This window comes from Solanum stenotomum, chromosome 7 (genome assembly GCF_019186545.1).
Source record: "Solanum stenotomum isolate F172 chromosome 7, ASM1918654v1, whole genome shotgun sequence".
In the NCBI taxonomy this organism is placed as follows: domain Eukaryota; kingdom Viridiplantae; phylum Streptophyta; class Magnoliopsida; order Solanales; family Solanaceae; genus Solanum; species Solanum stenotomum.
Window position 1 is genome coordinate 7,322,176 of NC_064288.1, and position 19,773 is coordinate 7,341,948.

At 31.6% G+C, this 19,773-nt stretch overlaps 1 protein-coding gene across 1 annotated transcript; it reads right to left on the reverse strand.

Moving 5' to 3' along the window:
- Positions 1-2,607: 2,607 nt before the first annotated feature.
- On the reverse strand, positions 2,608-10,820 carry LOC125871492 (transcription factor BHLH42). Its single transcript, XM_049552095.1, has 9 exons — positions 10,528-10,820; positions 9,682-9,936; positions 8,206-8,302; positions 7,288-7,302; positions 7,068-7,124; positions 6,383-6,905; positions 4,432-5,052; positions 3,532-3,839; positions 2,608-3,093 (listed from the first exon to the last, which is right to left on the reverse strand). Exons 1-9 carry the CDS (start codon positions 10,638-10,640, stop codon positions 3,010-3,012), a joined length of 2,073 nt encoding a protein of 690 aa, XP_049408052.1. The 5' UTR covers positions 10,641-10,820; the 3' UTR covers positions 2,608-3,009.
- Between the last annotated feature and the right edge of the window lie 8,953 nt (positions 10,821-19,773).

The window sequence follows — 19,773 nt, forward strand, 5'->3', positions numbered from 1 at the left end:
CATTTACCCCTCCCACTAACGGAGCACTGATTGTGTACACGTGTCGCAATCCTATGCCACAACCCGGTTGACCAATTTTTTTACCCAAATTTCAAAAACCCGCCCATAGCCCAATTAACCCACCTAATTTACCCACAAATAAACTCTTTAAAATCCTAAAGTTTATTTATTTATGTTAAACTTTACACGCGTTTTAAAAAATATGATTATAATAAAAAATTTTATTGTAATACTCCTATTAATTAATCAATTGTTTTTGTAAAACTTAATTTTTGAAATTATTTTTTCAACAACTTAACATACTAATCACTTTTCCTTAACAACATGGGTCCCACATTTTCCATTATTCTTTTCTGTAATTCTTCTTCTCTAATTCTTCTGTTGCTTTCTTCAAAATTCATCTCCTACTGTTCCTCTGGTTCCTGCAACGAAGAAAACATGGGAATTTCATGGAGTAAAAGGTATCTAAATCATCACCTCCATCATCCTCCTCTTCCGTTGCTGCCGCCGTTGTCTTCTGCTATTGCTCCGCCCTTTCCTTCCCTCCCCCACCACCTCCCCACCCAACCTACTCCTTACCTGCAGCTTCTACAACACTTTCCCCTTCCCGAAACCCTTATCCTTTACTAACTCCTCCTTCCAATTCAAATTACCATTTTAATTTCAGTCAATCCAGTATGGTACTAGATCTGTAATCTATCAAAATTAGAATAATCCTCACATTAATTATGGATGGGGTGGGTATCGGCCTCCACCGCCACCTCCACCGCCCGTTGCCGGTGGTGTCGTATGTGGATTATCAAAATGCGAAGAAGATTAAAAATGATGTTAATGTTCATAAGGATACTATCAGGGTCTTGATGAATTCAATAAGGATTTTCATTCTTCTTTAGAATTTTAGAGAGTTTATTTGTGGGTAAATCGGGTGAGTTAAATGAGTTATGGGTAGGTTTTGAAATTTGGGTTAAAAAATTGGTCAACTCGGATTGTGGTGTAGGATTGCGCCACGTGTACACAATAAGTGCTCCGTTAGTGGGAGGGGTAAATGTGTACTGATTATTGGACGGCAAGGGCTTTGATGAACGAAAAGTATGACGAAGAGTATTGACATACCATTTTCAAAAATTCGGGAGTATATTTGTCCTTTTTCCCAATTCATTTAGTTGAAAGAAGCTCCAAACAACAACAACAACAACAACATACCCAGTGAAATCCCACTAGGTGGGGAGAAAGAAGCTTCAAAGTGAAGTCCAAAAAGGCATGGACATGGACTGCTTGGAGGAAAAATAACGTTTTGTCTGAGTTATAGATATGATAGGCTCCATTTATTTGAAAATGACATCGAACTTCTTTGGCATTAATGACAAAATAATTATTTGATTTTGCACTATCCTCCAAAGATACTCTAGCTGTGCATTTATTCAATTATTGGAAATAATCAACATCGAATCACTATTTGCCTTGACGTTACTTATTTACTTTACTGTTAATTGCATCGTACTTTGCGGACTATGCATGCATGCAATCCGCATAAAAAGCATAATACATGAATAGACATTTTAATTTAGCGTCTGCGCGCAAAGAAAATTTAAGCTAGTAGTATGTGGACCATATATACATAGTAGGACAATATATCTAAGACGTGCGGTGTGATTATCTCATCTAAAGTGTACACACATTTCAATGTGATATCAGAGCAGATAGAAGTCCTGAAATTGAATCTCATCGTTATCTACTATCAAAAAGATTTTTCACGTGCTTAACTCGTAATATGGAAAATCTTAGTAATCGATGATTTGTTATTTTAATTTTAGTTATCCATTCACTTCACCACTAATCACCCACTAATCACTATCATGAAATTTTAGAAATCATTGATTGATTATTTGGATTTTCATGTTATTGATAAGGTTTCTATTTTCATCTATGTAATTTTTTCTTCATTACTCCATCCTCTCTTCCATTTTTAAGTGCAAGCAAAAAGTTTGAGACCGAAGCCTAAAGGCATTTTTTTCAAGCAAATGGATCAAAACGAGTCGTAAAAACTTTCATGTGCTTAACTCGTAAAAAAAAATTAGGAATGCGCGTGATGGGGCATGTGGAAATTAAATACACCAAAATAATAAACGTTTGCTATCTCTAATAACTTAATAACTTAAGTTTTTGGCTGAGATGATGGTTTCACTCTTCAATAGCCTCAACTAACAACTAATTAAACACTCCACAATTTTGAGGATGTGTATCCAAACACTTTAACCTGTCTTTACAGTGTCAGTTGAACACACTCCAACTTACAAAATGATCATTTAGACACCTCCAAAATTAAATTTATGTGTCACGTTAGGCGTTAGCATTGAGTATAGCTACGATACAGTGAAGACGAATTAAGGTGTCTATCTACATTATCTTGTTTGATTTGCTACCAGTTTCTTTTGTTTCTGACCAAGGAGTAAAAATCTTGACGTTTTCAAATAATGTAAATATTTTCCTTTTTAATTTCTTCATGACGCTTGATATATGATAAACAATGTAGAATGAAGCTTTAGAACACTTTTGAAAATGGAAAACAGATTTTTCAGACATTCTTTCTCTAGCTAAATACGAGTAATAATTGCATGTTTTTACATGTCAATAAAAACCTATAAATAAAAAAAAAAACAGTGAATTGGGAATTACATTGGTAATATAAACTAAAAAAGATAGTATATTCATATGTATCACTCATAATTGCATAGTTAAGGTTGTACGTAGACAATTATACTTTTCATACTAAATTAATTACTAGCTACTTATAAATTTCCATCATTTTCTTATTTTATTTAACTCTATATATAATCTCTCTTAGTGTGACCCAAAAAATTGTCTTATCCAACTTGTCCAAGCTAAGTCACACATGACTCACTAGAGTTGCATTTATAATATTATTTGGTGCCTAATTGTTTGGTTTGAAGGAGCTGAGCAAATTATAGATTAAACTTTTTGGGACAAAGTGAGAGGTATTAGATCAATTTAATTAGCTCTAGGGATTATCTGATGTATTGACTTTTTCACTTCCAAAATGCTTGCTTTCCTTCCATATATGTCTTCTTTTACCTGCAAAACAAATAACAAAAAAGAGTTATAATCTGTTTAGTCAAGCTTTTAATATCAGTATTACTAATACTTTTTGTTATGAGTAGGTCCTTCATTGTCCGCAGTTGGGAGAATCTAGAAGCAGATAAAGCAGAAATTCTTTTTGCTAGCAAATAAAGCTAAGTATATATAATATTAGTAAATATTGTAATCAACCCCATCCTCCTCCCCAGATACTGGCAACAACTTAATGCTCTGCCACTCTATTGTACTGATACGTATTAAGATATAGTAGATCGCCTCATTTTGTACCAAAATACAAAGTTGTTAAGAATTCAAAATTTATAAAATTCAAATTCTAAATTTGCTTCGCTTCTGTTTCTATTAATTTTTATTATTGTCAAAATTATAAAAAAAAAAGGTCATCCAAATAATGTACTTAAATTATTTTTGTCATACCTTAGCTCTTAACTCAGCCAATAAGAGGCCAGTATTAAGAGATGATTGGATTGCTACAACTTCCACTTTAAGTTCCCTTAGCATTTGCATTACATCTAACAACAACCCTTCTTTGTACGGACACCGGAGCTCCACCAATGCATCGTTTTCGATGATTGAGACTTCCACTTGCAAAACTTCCTCATCCATAGGCGGAGACACTGTTATCTTTGCCGGTGCTCTGCCTATACTTCCCTCCACCGTACTCTTCATTCTCCTCTTACCCTTCCCCGGAAATGCCTTCACTATTGTTGTACCACTCTTTTCATCTATTTATCACGTAAAAAATTTAATATCAGTTAAAGTTATGCAAACATTAGTTATTTCATGTTCTATGACATAAATTAAATATGACCTTCATGCATGTTGTAGAGCATTAAAAATGTTATGTTTTATATGGAAAAAAAAAGATCAACCAAACAATGTGTAACTTATGCTCGATTTTATGTAGTTACTTTTCCTCGTTTTTGTAATAAAACAATATATTAAATTATAACCAATTTTTATACCTGAATAACTCCTCTCTAACGAGGAACTATAAACCACCCATTATATGTATATCTCTTGATAAATATAGTAATTGATGATAATTTGATAAAATGGCAAGTAACCTATTACTATTAATTTAGAAATTTTTCTTTGAATAATATGTTTGTGTGAAATATTATTTAGGACACTATTATTTTGTTAACTAACAAATGATAATGCTAAACAAATTAGCTCATGAAACTACAATCTATCCAATTTGTTCAAGATTGGATTGATAATTAACTCAACCATTTATTAATTTAGTCCACTTGATCGATCTAAACTCAGTTCAATCAGTCCAATTATCAACGTGTAGTAAAAAATAAAATATACCTGCATTTTTTGTGGTTTCCGCGTGACGATCACGCGCTTCAAGATCCTGAACTTTCTTACGTAACTGCTTCACATACTCTATTGTATCACCAAGTATCGATGCTTTATCCATTTTCGTAACGAACGGTACTAAGGACCTTAAAATTATAAAACGCTCATTCAGCTTCTCTCTACGACGTCGTTCCGCTAGTACATGATTCCCGCTCGTCTCTTCTTGTTGTGTACTACTATTTATCGTACATCCTTTGCGGAATCGAGACGCTGCGGCTGAAGAATCGGGCGCAGCGTCTCGTGACTTTGGAGAAAGAGCTTCTGGTAATTGGTGTAATTTTTTAGTAGTGTGGAGAAATGGGACAGTGAAGAGTATGCTTTTGAGCAGCCACTGGGAGCTGGTCCCACTGCCGTTGCCGCTGTCGTGGCGACAGCAGTGGGAGGGATTTGGGCTACAAATGATAGGCCATAATGTGAAGGCGGATTGGGCTGAATCAGGAGAAATAGAGCCCATTATGGTAGTAGAAGAGGCAAATTTGGAACTTGTGTTTGAGAGGTGTTCAAGTACAGCTGAAACTGTTTGAGAATAATGTGCATCTTCTTGTGATAATTCATCATAACTAGGGACACCTGCATTTAATTAAAAAAAAAACTTGAATTTTTAAATATTGAATTATCGTAGTACAATTTACTAAGACGTTATATATGTTGGTGATATTTGACGTTTAAATCTTACTCCCTCCGTCCCTTTTTAGTTGTCCACTTTAGAAATGACACACAAATTAAGACAACAATGATTAGCACAGTGAAGTTACAATTTTACCCTTATGACAACTTTTCACTTTAAAATTACAACCACTTATTTGAATTAAAGTGAAATAAATTGGAGGGAAACAACATACACTTTTACAATTTTCAAAAAGTGTAAATAAGGGTATAATAGGAAAAAATTTGTTGTCCTTTCTTGATTTGTCAAAATGGACAACTAAATAGGGACAACTAAAAAAGGAAATATAGACAAGTAAATAGGGACGGAGGGAGTATTTAGCTTAAAAAAAAGTTGATTTAATGAATTTACTGTACCTAGAAGAAGGAATATATTTGTTAACATAAGTTTTAAGATGAAATGATCATACTATTTCAAAATATACTGTCGATCTATTTTAACACATGGTAGAAGGTAATTTACCTTATTTTCATAGTTATTAATCTCATTATGAACAAATTATAGTGTAAGAAATATTTTATATCATAAGCATTTAAAAGTTTAACTCAATTTTAATATGTTAGCGAATAAAAAATAAATTCCCTTAGAATTCTCACCAGACAAATATTTGACTTCTCTGTCTTATCAAGTACAAATATCTTTTATTTTTTTCCTTCTTTCAATGGAGCTTGTTTAATGCCAACTGGGAACCTAGCTCGAAAACAACTTCTTACTAGTAAAAATTAAATATAAAATATTCACTCTTATATGAATATATTAAAAGATGAACATTCTTAGTCACAATAAGGGTTGATAGTCCAGTGATAAGTATGGTCATTTAAGTCCCTGGCATCTGTGGTTTGATCCTCACTACTTCTATTTTCTTATCCTAATACAATCTTCTTTGGACCCAATTATATTTAAGAACAAAAAATGGTGAGTGTTTGATTCATTAGTTGGTAATTTTGTTTAATCATTCAGATAGTGATTGTCATTTTTTTTAGCTATGCATTACACATCTCATGTAAATTTAGTTTTTAACAACGTAAAATACATTATGAGATATATGGAAGGGGGCTGATTTTCCTGTCTTTTGTTATAATAGTGTGTTGTGTAATATACTAAATGATTTTTAAATTTTATGATGTTAAGTATAGCAAGTGTTAGATTAATGAGAGATCCAAATTTAATTTTAAAAAATATTATTTTGAAATAGACTAAACACTTAAATTGAAACGGATGAAATAATAGTACCTGTTAAATGTTGAAGGTCTTGGAAGTTAGCCCAACTAATTGCAGTCTCAGCTTTGAAAGAGTCAGCCGTATTTCCAGCTTGGCTAATACCATCCAAATATAAATCAGTATCCATATTATTAGAGCCATCATCCGGCGAGCCGAGCCGTATAGTTTCAGACATATCAAGCTGCATGACCTCACTAGCCTCAGCCGCTATAGGATTAGCCGCCCCAGCAACACTTTGAATTGCTATACCATCCGAGTCTAATTCAACTTCATCATTTTCTTCTTCGTCATCCTCATCCTCATCCTCATCCTCGTCCTCATCCTCATTTTCTTCTTCTCCAGCAATTCTACCGTCTTGATCCGCTGGACAAATACCATCGGATGACAGAGTATTGCTGGAGTAAAACTGTGGCTCCGAAAAGGCGGCGGGATCCGAAGTGGAGTGCTCAGATAAAGCTGGCTTTGGTGGCTGAGCTTGTTGTTGCTCATTGAAGAAGCTTTTTACATGATGTATGAATCCAATGTCTTCTTGAACCTATGTTGTGTATCATGTACAATATATTCTTCGATCGATTAAATTATATATATTGATAATATAAACATTATATATATATACTTATAATGTATATAATTTAAATTACTACAAAGTGTATTAATATAATGTAGATATATTTGAGAACTTATTTTACGTTTTTACCCTTTCTGTAGTTCCCAGTTCCACTACACCGTCCAAGAGAGGAATACAAACGACAGTCTGCAACATTTTGAACTCAATTAATTTTTATTTTTTTTAACTTTCTTAAATTTTATATCAAATTAAAATTATCGAACGAATTGAAACGGAGTACACAAGTAAAGTATTTCTCACAATAATTGGAAATTAATAAGTCAAAGGGTCTGCAGGTAAAGTTTATTACCTGTATGCGGGCACTCTATATAATAGGCATGTCAGTGTTCCATGGATAAAACAAAAAGAAAAGAGTCAGATAATTGAACTGATTTCAACGAATAGATGACAAGAAAAAAAAAAAACTACTATTCTCTTCATGTCAATAATTTAGTTTGACTTGACATAAAATTTAAGAAAGAAAAAAAATTAAAATTTGTGATCTAGAATAAGTTATATATATTTGTGTGACAAAATCATTTTATTAAGAATTAAAAAAATAAATATTTTAAAATTAAATTATTACTAAATATAAAAATATATTATTCTTTTAAAACTAATTAACTAAAAATAAAAACAAGTCATATAAATTAAGACAGAAAAGCAACAGTTTTATTTAGGGCACAATTTTATAGTAATTTCAATCACGTGTAAAGAAATGTTCACGAGCAGACTATGAAATCTTTTATGTCATTTTGTTTGATTCTGTGTGATATTATTTTCTTATTCTGGTAAAATAGTGAGACATTTTTATATATTTAGAAACATTTAATTTATCTATAACATAGCTACATGTATTTATGTCATTTTTTAATCACAAATTTCAAAAGTTTTGCATAATCACACAAATATTATAATTCTGATTTTTATTTAAATGTTATATAAAATATTGAGTCAGGTTATAATTTATATCATAGAAATTAAAATAAAAGGAGTTAAAAAAAACTCTCATGCGTGATTCATGATTATGAATAATTAGGAGTCACGTGAAATGATTGATGAAAATAAAATTTTCTATATCCTATATATTCTTCACTCAAGAGTATACCAACAATAACATATTCAATGACCAGTAAAATTCCATTTGAGGAGGATAACGTGTATATATACCATCCTTTTATTTCGTAGAGGTAAAACATAGAAATTAAAAGATGGTAGTGATTAATACCTTAGCAAGAATAGCTCTACAGAAGACTTTGCTGTCAACCTCATTTGCTCCCATTATCCATATGTGATGTTTCTTTGAATAAGCCTTGCCTGGTAATCTTTTTTTATGAAAACAAAAGATCAGAGGCAATGTCATATGATACTATTTCTTTATCAATTTATTTTTAAATAACATTAGTTAAATTTTTAAAATGATTTAACAAACTAATTCTCATTTTAATTCTTGTTAGAGGTGGATGAAGTAGTCAATTATCTTGTTACTTGATGTGGATGATGTACCAAACTAATTCTCATTTTAATTTTCTTCGATGATAACTATTTATGGAGTAATCATATGACAAATTAATCTAGAAATCTTCAATAAAAGAAGGTGACTTACTGAAATAATAACTACTTACTATATTTAATGAAGTAACCATACGTCAAAAAATTGGTACAAACATTTCATTCTAGATTTCAATAAGTAACAATTTTTTAATATGTCCCCACTATTCCTAAAGTAATAAGCAACCCATTATTTATTAATATATATACATCAATATTTATTAGACCATCAACAAGGATAAGAGTAAGCATTGAAGTTACCATATTAATTAACTTATTTTATCAGCACATTTAATTTAATCTATAGCTAACAGTGACTTGTAAGAGTTAAATTTTCTATGAATATATGGTCTCTCATTAATCAAAGACTCAGGGAGGTCACAGTTGAAGTTGCTTCTTTTGTGTATTCTTGCTTTTATTTCGATGTAACAACCCTCATTCACTCTCCCATTACTACTTCATTCATATTTACTCGTTCATATTTAACTCAACACATTTTTAGAAGTGTTTCTTCTTATTTTTACCTGTTTATAGTTCATTTTATTTGTTCATTATACTAAAAATAATTATCCAACTTTACTTGTTCAATTTTAAAATCAAGAGATAAGTTCTCATTTTATGTCTATTTTACCCTTATTATTAAATATTTTCCAACATTCATATTACTTATAATTAATTTGGGAGATATAGTAAATTAAAATTACCCTTTCATTTATTGTTTCTTAAGGAATGTGTCAAATCAAATATGGAGAAGTAAAGATGGACGGATGGAGTAATATACTCCCTCCATTCACTTTTATTTGTAATGTTTCGACTTGACACACCCGTTAAGAAAATAATAATGGACATGGGTATTTTACTGTACTACCCCATTAGTTGATGTTTAGTATTAGTTCTTGAAAAATGATTTGGAGAATAATTAATTAATGCTAAGAGTAAAATATAAATAAGCAAATTATTTTTTCTTAATATGTTAAAAGTGACAAAATAAAGTAGTGGACAAATAAAAATGAACAAAGAGTATAACATGATAGTTTTTCTACATCATCCTTAAATTTCAAAAAATATTTCTTTATTAAAAAAGTTAAACTTTGTATGTAATAAAATATATTGTCAGTATATAGATGTTAAATTCAGGTGGACGATAACTTACCCAATAGGTGGAGGAAAAGAGAAAGAAACACACATGAGATAAAACCACTCGGATTCTGTCAAATCCTCCGGCGACAAGGCTGCCGACGGCCTTCTCGTCGGCGGATTCGAGTCGCCGGCAGAAAGTGAATCATAAAGTTCTCTAAGTTGTTGGCTTCTATGAAGATAAGCTTCTTCAGCAGTAACTTCCATTGGCTGCACAGTTTTCCTTGTCTTTATAGCTCCATTATAATATCCATCTCTCCACACTAACACCCTATATATCAAACAATATATTATTATTATTAAGAATGTCGATAGTGACAGATCCAATCATGAGTTTACGAGTTTGTAAATAAAAATAAGTATATATACTTTTAAGAATCATGAGTTAGCTGAGTACTCATCACGTTTAAATTCTGAATCTTCTAATATTATGTACGTAATACATGATTCTTGATATTAAACAAAGGGAAAGAATCTTAATAGATTCAAGAGTTCATAAAATTTAGAGATAAACAAATATCTATAGAGTGAGATGCATAATTTTCAAAAATAATTATCTGTCTTAACTCAGAACTCAAAACACCTAAATTCTGAATGCTTCATTATTTTAATATAAGACAATTGTTGATAAAGGCGCAAACTTTTTAAGGAATCAATCATATTTTCCAAAATATATATTTCAAAATTGACTTCTCAAATTCAAAACTCAAAATATCTGAATTCTCTATTATTTAAAATAGGAAAAATGTTGACATGAAAAAAAAACATATATTTTAAAAATCAACTTTTTGCAATTCAGAACTCAAAACATCTAAATCAATACGATTCAATCGAGACAATTAGAAAAGAAAGACATACGTACCCTTGTTTTGGACAAAATTGCCAAAAAAGACTATAAGTCCATTTAACCGACTGGACGGAATTCTGCAACATGTTTTGTAACTGCAGGCTATTAGGCTGTATAATCTCCATCATTAATCTACTAGCTAGATTTAATTATTTGATTTTAAACCTTAGACTAAAAAACTAATCAACAAAATTAAAATGTATTTTCTTGGAATTTTGTAAAGAAGAATGAAGAGATTTTTTTATTATTTTGAGAGAGATATTGATGAAGGGTATAGAAGGTGGTTGATTTTTTTTGACTGGTTGGTGCCTACCAGATGGTTATGGACTTAGTTTTTTTTTTTTTTTTTTTGGTCATGAGTATTGATATCTCCATTTAATAGATTTTGTAACCATTATAACCTATGTTTTCTAACAAGTCACTATTTTTTTTGTTAGAGATATGGTCCATTATTTGGGAATTATCCTATTATTAGAATGATATTTAACCATGTATACTACTGACCCTATATATGTTGCTTACTATCTATGGCTACATGTCAACATCTATGTTTAATTATAGGTTTTATCTTTGTTAGATGTGAGGACTAAGCTTCCCTATATGATTTTAACCATTTCATGTTTTAAAGGGGGGTCACTATCAAAGAATGGTAGATCGATCCGAGTCAAAAATTTTAGTAAAAAATTTTCAATTTATATAAAAATAAGCTAGATTAAGCCCTTGTTTCAAGTCAAAGGGATTCGATCCATATATTTATCACACCTTTTATTATTTTAAATAAAATATATGTATAATAAGTGAACTTTTTTAGCAAGGGGTATCATTTGAACCCCCCTACTTTAAGGTGACGGCTATGCCTCTACCTCTAAATTAAAGTGTGTGGTGGATTATTGTGATTCCTTTACTTTTAATAAGAGATTTTATAGTTAAGATTCGATAATGAATATTTTTTTTTGTTAAAGAGCGTTTATGGATAATCCCAAACGTAACTAGTCACTTTTCAACTTGTTAATAACGTCTTAGAGTTCAATCCATGAAATTTAAAACTTCATGACAATAATTAATTTTAAAAATATGGCCAAAAGTTTGTCTTTCTTGATAACGGTGTCACTTTTTAAAATGCGAAATAATAAATAAAATAATATATATAAACCAAATACCATTCACATACACTACTATACCTTTTCTAAAAAAAATAATTAAAAAATATTATAACTTTTTCTTTATGAGTTCACTTCTTCGTTTTCAAATTTATTCAAAATAGTGAACAAAAAATGAACCAAAACAACACCAAGAAGAACATACCATGAAAATGAAGAACCTAACCACTAAGTTGCGTGAACCTTTGTGCCTTGAAGTGTCACTTGTTCAAATATATCCGCACTGTTTCTTTTATGTAGTGTCACGTGATACCCCTCGTACCTTAATAAATATGTCCATCACAACTAACAATTGTACCACACTTAACCTTGAGCCGATCCAACTAGGCATGTATGCTACTGACGCATACCAGTTACACTCAATGAATACAAATAGATATATCTTGACTTAACAAAAGTCTAGATCGAAAAGGCCACAATCAGAGAATCATACAACAAATATCTCGGCTAACCAACATTTCAAAATAGAACATAAGTAATTAAATCCCTACGCGGACCATCGAAGCCACCATAATAATCATAACACAGAATTGTTATGTGGATCTTCGAGGACATCATGATATCTATAACCACAAAAGATATACAAACAAATGCCAACAAGGTTGTCATGTGATAGTGCAAAAGTAACAAGGTCAACACGAACAACAATGTACAACTATTTATCCCTAGTTTACAAGCTTCTAAAGTATTATACTTAACCGGGATAAGGTCCCAGCCTATCCATCAACTATCTACAACAAAAGATTGACAAATTTCTGAATCTAGATTGCTCATCTATAACATAACCATGTATATATGCTATATAACTATGTATCATAAATGTATATACATTCATATATATTGTTCATATAAATATGTATATATATACTACAGTAATTCATCTTTCTCAACTTCTTTTTTTTTTAATTTCAACCAACCCAAATTTTCTCTAAATAATCCCAATTGATGAAGCAAACAAATAAAAACTCAATAGCTCAAAAAAGAAAGAAAATTCTTATAGAAAATCACATAGCTCAGAAAAGAAGGATTTTTTATTTATAAAAAATTATAGGAAATAATGAAGAAAATAATATTTTCGGTATAATAAAGGAAACAAAAGAGAGGAAATTATGTACATTTGATACATACTCAAATATAAAATAGATTAGAAGCTAAGTGTGAAGTATAAGGATTAAGGGCATAACAAGTTTTGATAAGTGACTTATGAACTAGGTTCACAACACTACAGTTCAGATGCACTCTTATAACAGGATAGCAGACACGCATATTGAAAAGACACATGAAAGCAAAAGGAATTATTGTCACGTCCCAAATCTACATTCTGGACATGGTCGGTACTTGAGAACCATTGTTGATTTCCAAGCAAACTCTTGGCCTGTCTGACTACCGAGCGGAAGATTAACTCAAGCAAAATTAAACTTTAAAACAAAATTAAACCATTTAATCTCAAAGTACTCAATTGTCTCAAAATATTCTGAGAATAATAATAGCTGAAAACAGTTTAACAAAGGAATATTATAAGCATACTCAAAACTAACTATCTATGAAGCCTCTGTCGTTCAAGATGGATATCGGGACAAGATCCACGACATTTCAATAACTAACTAAAAGATAAACGTGGAGTCCTTCGGAATGCAAAGAGGATCACCAAAAGCTATCTGGGAGTGCAAAGTGATCTCAACAAAGCGTCTGTTGATGATCTGAACGCCTGTATTTGCATCATAAAAAGATGTAGGTCGAATGACATCAGTACATTGAATGTACGAGTATGCGATATAGCCGAAGCGAAATGAATGAATGAAAGTGTAGACATTGAAATTTTGCGAATTAGAATTCTTGGAGGCTACTCAACCCTAAACCCTAGTTTATGCCTATAGAAAGGGTACTAAATTCCCTTATAAGGCATCTCAAAATATCACATAAACTCTTGGGTATTTTTAAAGAACAAGATCTCGAATATTCCACAAAAGTCTTGGAATATTCATATGGACGTCAAATCTAAATCATTCTAGTTCGAGAAATATGCCACTAACGGTCCTCGAATCATGGATAAATTTTAGGAGAGTAGAATCAAGGGAGGAACATAATTGTACTTGAATCTTGATGAAAAAAACTATGTTTCTTCAGATTTTATTTGTGTGGTTGATTTATTTTCCTTATGTTTAAAATTTGTAGCAAACAATGGCACATCCAGTGGGACCAAATCTGCCCTTCATCTCTCCTCTCTTAAATGAAATCTGAAAATCTGAAGCTGCAAAGGTGGAAGAATGAGTACTTCAAGCCTCGTCTTTGAGTTTCATTGAGTCTACACTCCGACAAGCCTTGAAACAGGGGGCATTTGTAGACATTGAAATTTTGCGGACTCTACAAGACGTGTTCAATTCTAATTGAGACTCTAGAAAGTGTGTTCAGTTTCAATTATAATTCTTGGAGGCTACTTAATCCTAAACCCTAGTTTATGCATATATAAAGGGTACTAAATTCCTTAAAAGGCATCTCAAAATATCACATAAACTCTTGGGTATTTTTAAAGATGAATTTGTCACAAATCTATAATAGCACAAAGAAATACTATTTTATATCTAGAAATACAAATAAATAACTTAGAATATAAACTACAACATAATTTATAAATGAATAAAGAAGAATACGCAATAGATGAAAAAACATATGAAAATTATGACGGATTAAAAATAAAGATAATATTTTCTAATCTACGTAGAAGATATAAGAAAATAGGTGACAATATAAGTTTAATGTTANAGGAAATTATGTACATTTGATACATACTCAAATATAAAATAGATTAGAAGCTAAGTGTGAAGTATAAGGATTGAGGGCATAACAAGTTTTGATAAGTGACTTATGAACTAGGTTCACAACTCTACAGTTCAGATGCAGTACTCGTATAACAGGATAGCAAACACGCATATTGAAAAGACACATGAAAGCAAAAGGAGTTATTGTCACGTCCCAAATCTACATTCTGGACATGGTCGGTACTTGAGAATCATATTTCCAAGCAAACTCTTGGCCTGTCTGACTACCGAGCGGAAGATTAACTCAAGCAAAATTAAGCTTTAAAACAAAATTAAACCATTTAATCTCAAAGTACTCAACTGTCTCAAAATATTCTGAGAATAATAATAGCTGAAAACAGTTTAACAAAGGAATACTATAAGCATACTCAAAACTAACTATCTATGAAGCCTCTGTCGTTCAAGATGGATATCGGGACAAGATCCACGACATTTCAATAACTAACTAAAAGATAAACGTGGAGTCCTTCGGAATGCAAAGAGGATCACCAAAAGCTATCTGGGAGTGCAAAGTGATCTCAACAAAGCGTCTGTTGATGATCTGAACGCCTGTATTTGCATCATAAAAAGATGTAGGTCGAATGACATCAGTACATTGAATGTACGAGTATGCGATATAGCCGAAGCGAAATGAATGAATGAAAGTGCAGACATTGAAATTTTGCGGACTCTACAAGACGTGTTCAATTCTAATTGAGACTCTAGAAAGTGTGTTCAGTTTCAATTAGAATTCTTAGAGGCTACTCAACCCTAAATCCTAGTTTATGCCTATATAAATGGTACTAAATTCCCTTAAAAGGCATCTCAAAATATCACGTAAACTCTTGGGTATTTTTAAAGATCAAGATCTCGAATATTCCACAAAAGTCATGAAATATTCATATGGAGGTCAAATCTAAATCATCCTAGTTCGAGAAATATGCCACTAATGGTCCTCGAATTATGGATAAATTTTAGGAGAGTAGAATCAAGGGAGGAACATAATTGTACTCGCAATCTTGATGAATAAAACTATGTTTCTTCAGATTTAATTTATTTGTGTGGTTGATTTATTTTCCATATGTTTAAAATTTGTTGCAAACAAATTGGCACATTCAGTGGGACCAAACCTGCCCTTCATCTCTCCTCTCTTAAATCAAATCTGAAAATATGAAGCTGCAAAGGTGGAAGAATGAGTACTTCAAGCCACGTCTTTGAGTTTCATTGAGTCTACACTCCGACAAGCCTTGAAACAGGGGGCATTTGTAGACATTGAAAATTTGCGGACTCTACAAGACGTGTTCAATTCTAATTGGGACTCTAGAAAGTGTGTTAAGTTTCAATTAGAATCCTTGGAGGCTACTCAACCCTAAACCCTAGTTTATGCCTATATAAAGGGTACTAAATTCCTTAAAAGGCATCTCAAAATATCACATAAACTCTTGGGTATATTTAAAGATCAAGATCTCGAATATATATTCATATGGAGGTCAAATCTAAATCATCTTAGTTATACGCCACTAACCGCCCTCGAATCATGGATAAATTTTAGGAGAGTAGAATCAAGGGAGGAATAGAATTGTACTCGCAATCTTGATGAATAAAACTATGTTTCTTCAGATTTTATTTGTGTGGTTGATTTATTTTTTCCATATGTTTAAAATTTGTTGCAAACAGAAAGGACAGGAATGATGTAAATATATACTCAACTGAATGTAAAGAAATAAATGAGTGAAAACATTTGAACTTTACAAATACTTACTCATCTCAGAACTCAACACATTACAGTAAAATCTTACTAAATTAATACTCGGTAAATTAATAATCTCTCTAAGGTAATATTTTCTTCCGGTCTCGACTTGGGCCAATGGAAAAAGTCACTTATTTCGATAAGATAATAAGATAATATATTTTCAGAAGACCCCTATATAAATATATGGTCTCATTAATATTATAAATTAATAATTTTTTAAATGTATAAATATATCTTAAGATGATTTAGTGAAATGTGATTCTATTGTGTTTTGCTTTTTTGTTAAACTTTAAATCTAGTTTAAGTGCATCTCTAACTTTTCTTATTGCATCCAAAAGTTCTGGTGTTGTCTTTTCGAACTGCACCATAATATTGAGAAGAATTCTAGATACGATAAATGTTTCCTTACGCATAACTGGTTCTAAAGGTATTGTATCATCTACAATTTCATCGTCAACATTGTTTTTATGGTATCAACAATTTTTTCTAAGCTCTGAACTACTGAATATGTATCATTTTCACTTGGATAATTCAATAGGTTATTGACGTCCATTTTATTGTGCTAGCCGAAATTATTAATCATGACCTCAAGTTCATGAATGACATTTTCACAAGTGGGTGAGTTCATTCAATTCTCTGAGATTTCATCCTCCAAACAAATTTTGCAGTGTCAAAAGTAATTTATTGTTATCTTATGCTGAACATTTGTCGTCAAAGCCGGGATTGTAAAATTCATAGCATCCAAAACATTAATTTTTCCTGGATCGATTTCATGTCCCACTTGATAGCCTTCTAATATCCTACAATAAAATTTGTTCCGATAATACATCTTGAAAGCTTTTATTATCCGAGCATCACAAGGTTGAATCTCAAAACACTCTATAAATTAATAGTTATTAATTTATCGATAAAATAATACCTCTATAAAATAATACTATTTCACGGTCCCAACTATATTAATTTAGTGAGGTTTTACAGTAAGTTATATAATAAAAATACACTTTCAACTTTATTTGGGAGATTCTCTAACCGACAACCATCAAAATGAATTACATGATGACACAACGTCTCGCCCACAATGTCAAAACTGTCTTATACCTTGTCGGGATATATAACATCTCAACTAAGTGGATTCACTAAAGCTCTGCTCGATATCAATAAGGAGTCGTCTAAAAAGTAAATTCTTTTACCCATGTTGGCTATATGTTTTATGAGGAATGTGAGTTATTTGAACTCATCCTCATATCAGTGCTCGATTCTACTCTCAATAAATATATAATGCTCAAATGTATAAGATCTAATCTTTCTCAATTTGAGGTAATTACAAATATCCTCTCAAAAGAGGTAACTACTCTAAAATATCTTTGAACTCATTCACACATTTAGAAATCGAAGTTTCTCTTTTCTCAATTTAAAAAATGATATCTTTGAAAATACTTAGTTCCCTGATTCTCTTACTCATTTCTTATTTCAAAACTCATCTTTTGCTCTCCTCATAAATCAATTTAAAGACAAAACATTTGTTTTGAAAAGATTTTCAAGTTTAACTCAACAATAGGATTCATGTTGAATTATAGACATGAACAAATAACATCAAGGATCTCAATACAATGATAAATAACTCAACACTCAAGATTTAAGAACTCATAACTCAACAATATAACTTGTCTCAAGAATACTCAAATTCAAGGATAAATTCTAGATTACTCTTTTAATGAATTTAGACATATGTAGGGTGTGAGGACAAACTAGCCCAACACTATGATAGTCTTACATACCTGGAAGAACAAAGTTCTTGGAGAAATCGGTGAAAACTCGAAAGCCTAGCTTTTCTCCTTAGGAAACCTTTTTCTAAGACTTGGAAGCGTTAGTGATCGTAAAAGGATTGGTTAACACTGTTTAAATCCTTAACTAGGTGTAAAAATGTCGAGGTAAAGGTTTAGAAGGTGTGGAAAAAGACCAAAACACCCTTAATAAAACAGCCGGAGAGATCTACGGTTCCGACCTATGGTTCGTACTGGTCAACCGTAGAACCACTTACTGGGGCTCAAAATTGGACAACTTCCTACGGGTCCTTCCTACGGATCATAAAACTTTCTACGGTCTATAGGTCCCTTTCGTAGAACTTAAGTTCGAACTCAAAATCTCACTAGGTCTGGATCACTCCTACGAAGCCCATCTACGACTCGTAGAACAAATGGCGACTCGTTCAGTCAGTTTGACCAACTTCAGAAACCCAAAAATCTTAAACACTTTACACGAAACTATTCTAGGACCCGTAGACTGTTCTACTATATCATAAAAATATACATATACTCTTATAGTATCATTGACTAATGATTAATTTCTGAGCAAGAAACCGTAATGATACCAATACATTATATATATACTTATTTTGTATCAGTTAAACGAAATTATCAGCAATAATATGAATGGGGTAGGGCTGTAAATTTTTTTGTGAGAATGGATATTTCTTAAATTAGGGTATGAAGATGTAATAATTATTTTGAGTAATATAACCCATTTATGTAGTTTTTCCTTCCCTCTATCAATCAAGATTTGAACATATGGTTTGCCTGCAACAGAAAGATGCAGAATTTGAGACTTTGTTTGTATACCAAAAATATTTTTTCCGATCTTAAAACTTTGTATACCAAAAATATTCTGTGCCTCACTTGATTTGAACATCAGGTTCTGAATCGAGTAATTGACCAGTAGGCGGCATACGGTTGATATTGACAGAAAAATGTATAATTTCCGTTTTGATACAGAAATTGTTTTTCCTCCGATAGACAGTATATATACTGACAAGTCCATAAGAAAAATGGACTTAGGAAAAGCTTATTATAAGATTAGAGATCCATCAACTCCAATTTCGAAAAGCTATCTATGGGTAACTCCAATCCAGGAAAAAAGAACCCTTTAGTTAGTAAAGAATAAGAAGAGGAGATAGTAGTAAGCATTAGATTGTTTCACTCACTAGTACCTTATTTGTTTTGTTATTTTATGTAATTTAGGGAAATGAAGTTCTCATACACCATTTTTTGTTTCATAAAGGAGCACCACCAACCTTTGAGCTGTATTTGCTATTTTCTCATTTCTCAAACCTTTAGGAGGAAGAGATGTGACATCCTCAAGTTTCTGTTAAAGCATATTATGGAATTGGAGTGAAAACAACAGAATTGCTTTGAGATAGTGAGGATGGGTTTGGTCAACAAAAACAACCTAACCCAATCGTCTTGGATAATAGTACTCAAACTGTATTTTTCATGATCATGAAAGTTGATCAAGGTGATACAACTCGTATCAACAAGCATAGTTTGTTTAGTCACAGAAGAAAAAAAGATAGAAAACCTTACCACTTAAATCATCCTCAACTAAGACGACACGGAGAGGTAAACCATGCAAAAAATACAAAGGAGAAAGTAAGCAACTTTTATTTAGATCTTCTGTCCCCAAACCCTCTCACATCAATTAATATGATAAGCATCCTTCACAAAAGAATTATCGATAACTACAAAAAGCATTCTCCAGACTTTTTATAGGCTAC

Bases quoted from the DNA above. Each gene is read 5' to 3' on its own strand.
- LOC125871492 (XM_049552095.1), bottom strand. From the start codon at position 10,640: ATGATGGAGATTATACAGCCTAATAGCCTGCAGTTACAAAACATGTTG. The intron at 6,906-7,067 runs GTAAAAACGTAA...TACACAACATAG, and splicing joins AACTGGGAACTACAGAAAGG to GTTCAAGAAGACATTGGATT. The intron at 5,053-6,382 runs GTACTATTATTT...AATTAAATGCAG, and splicing joins AGACCTTCAACATTTAACAG to GTGTCCCTAGTTATGATGAA.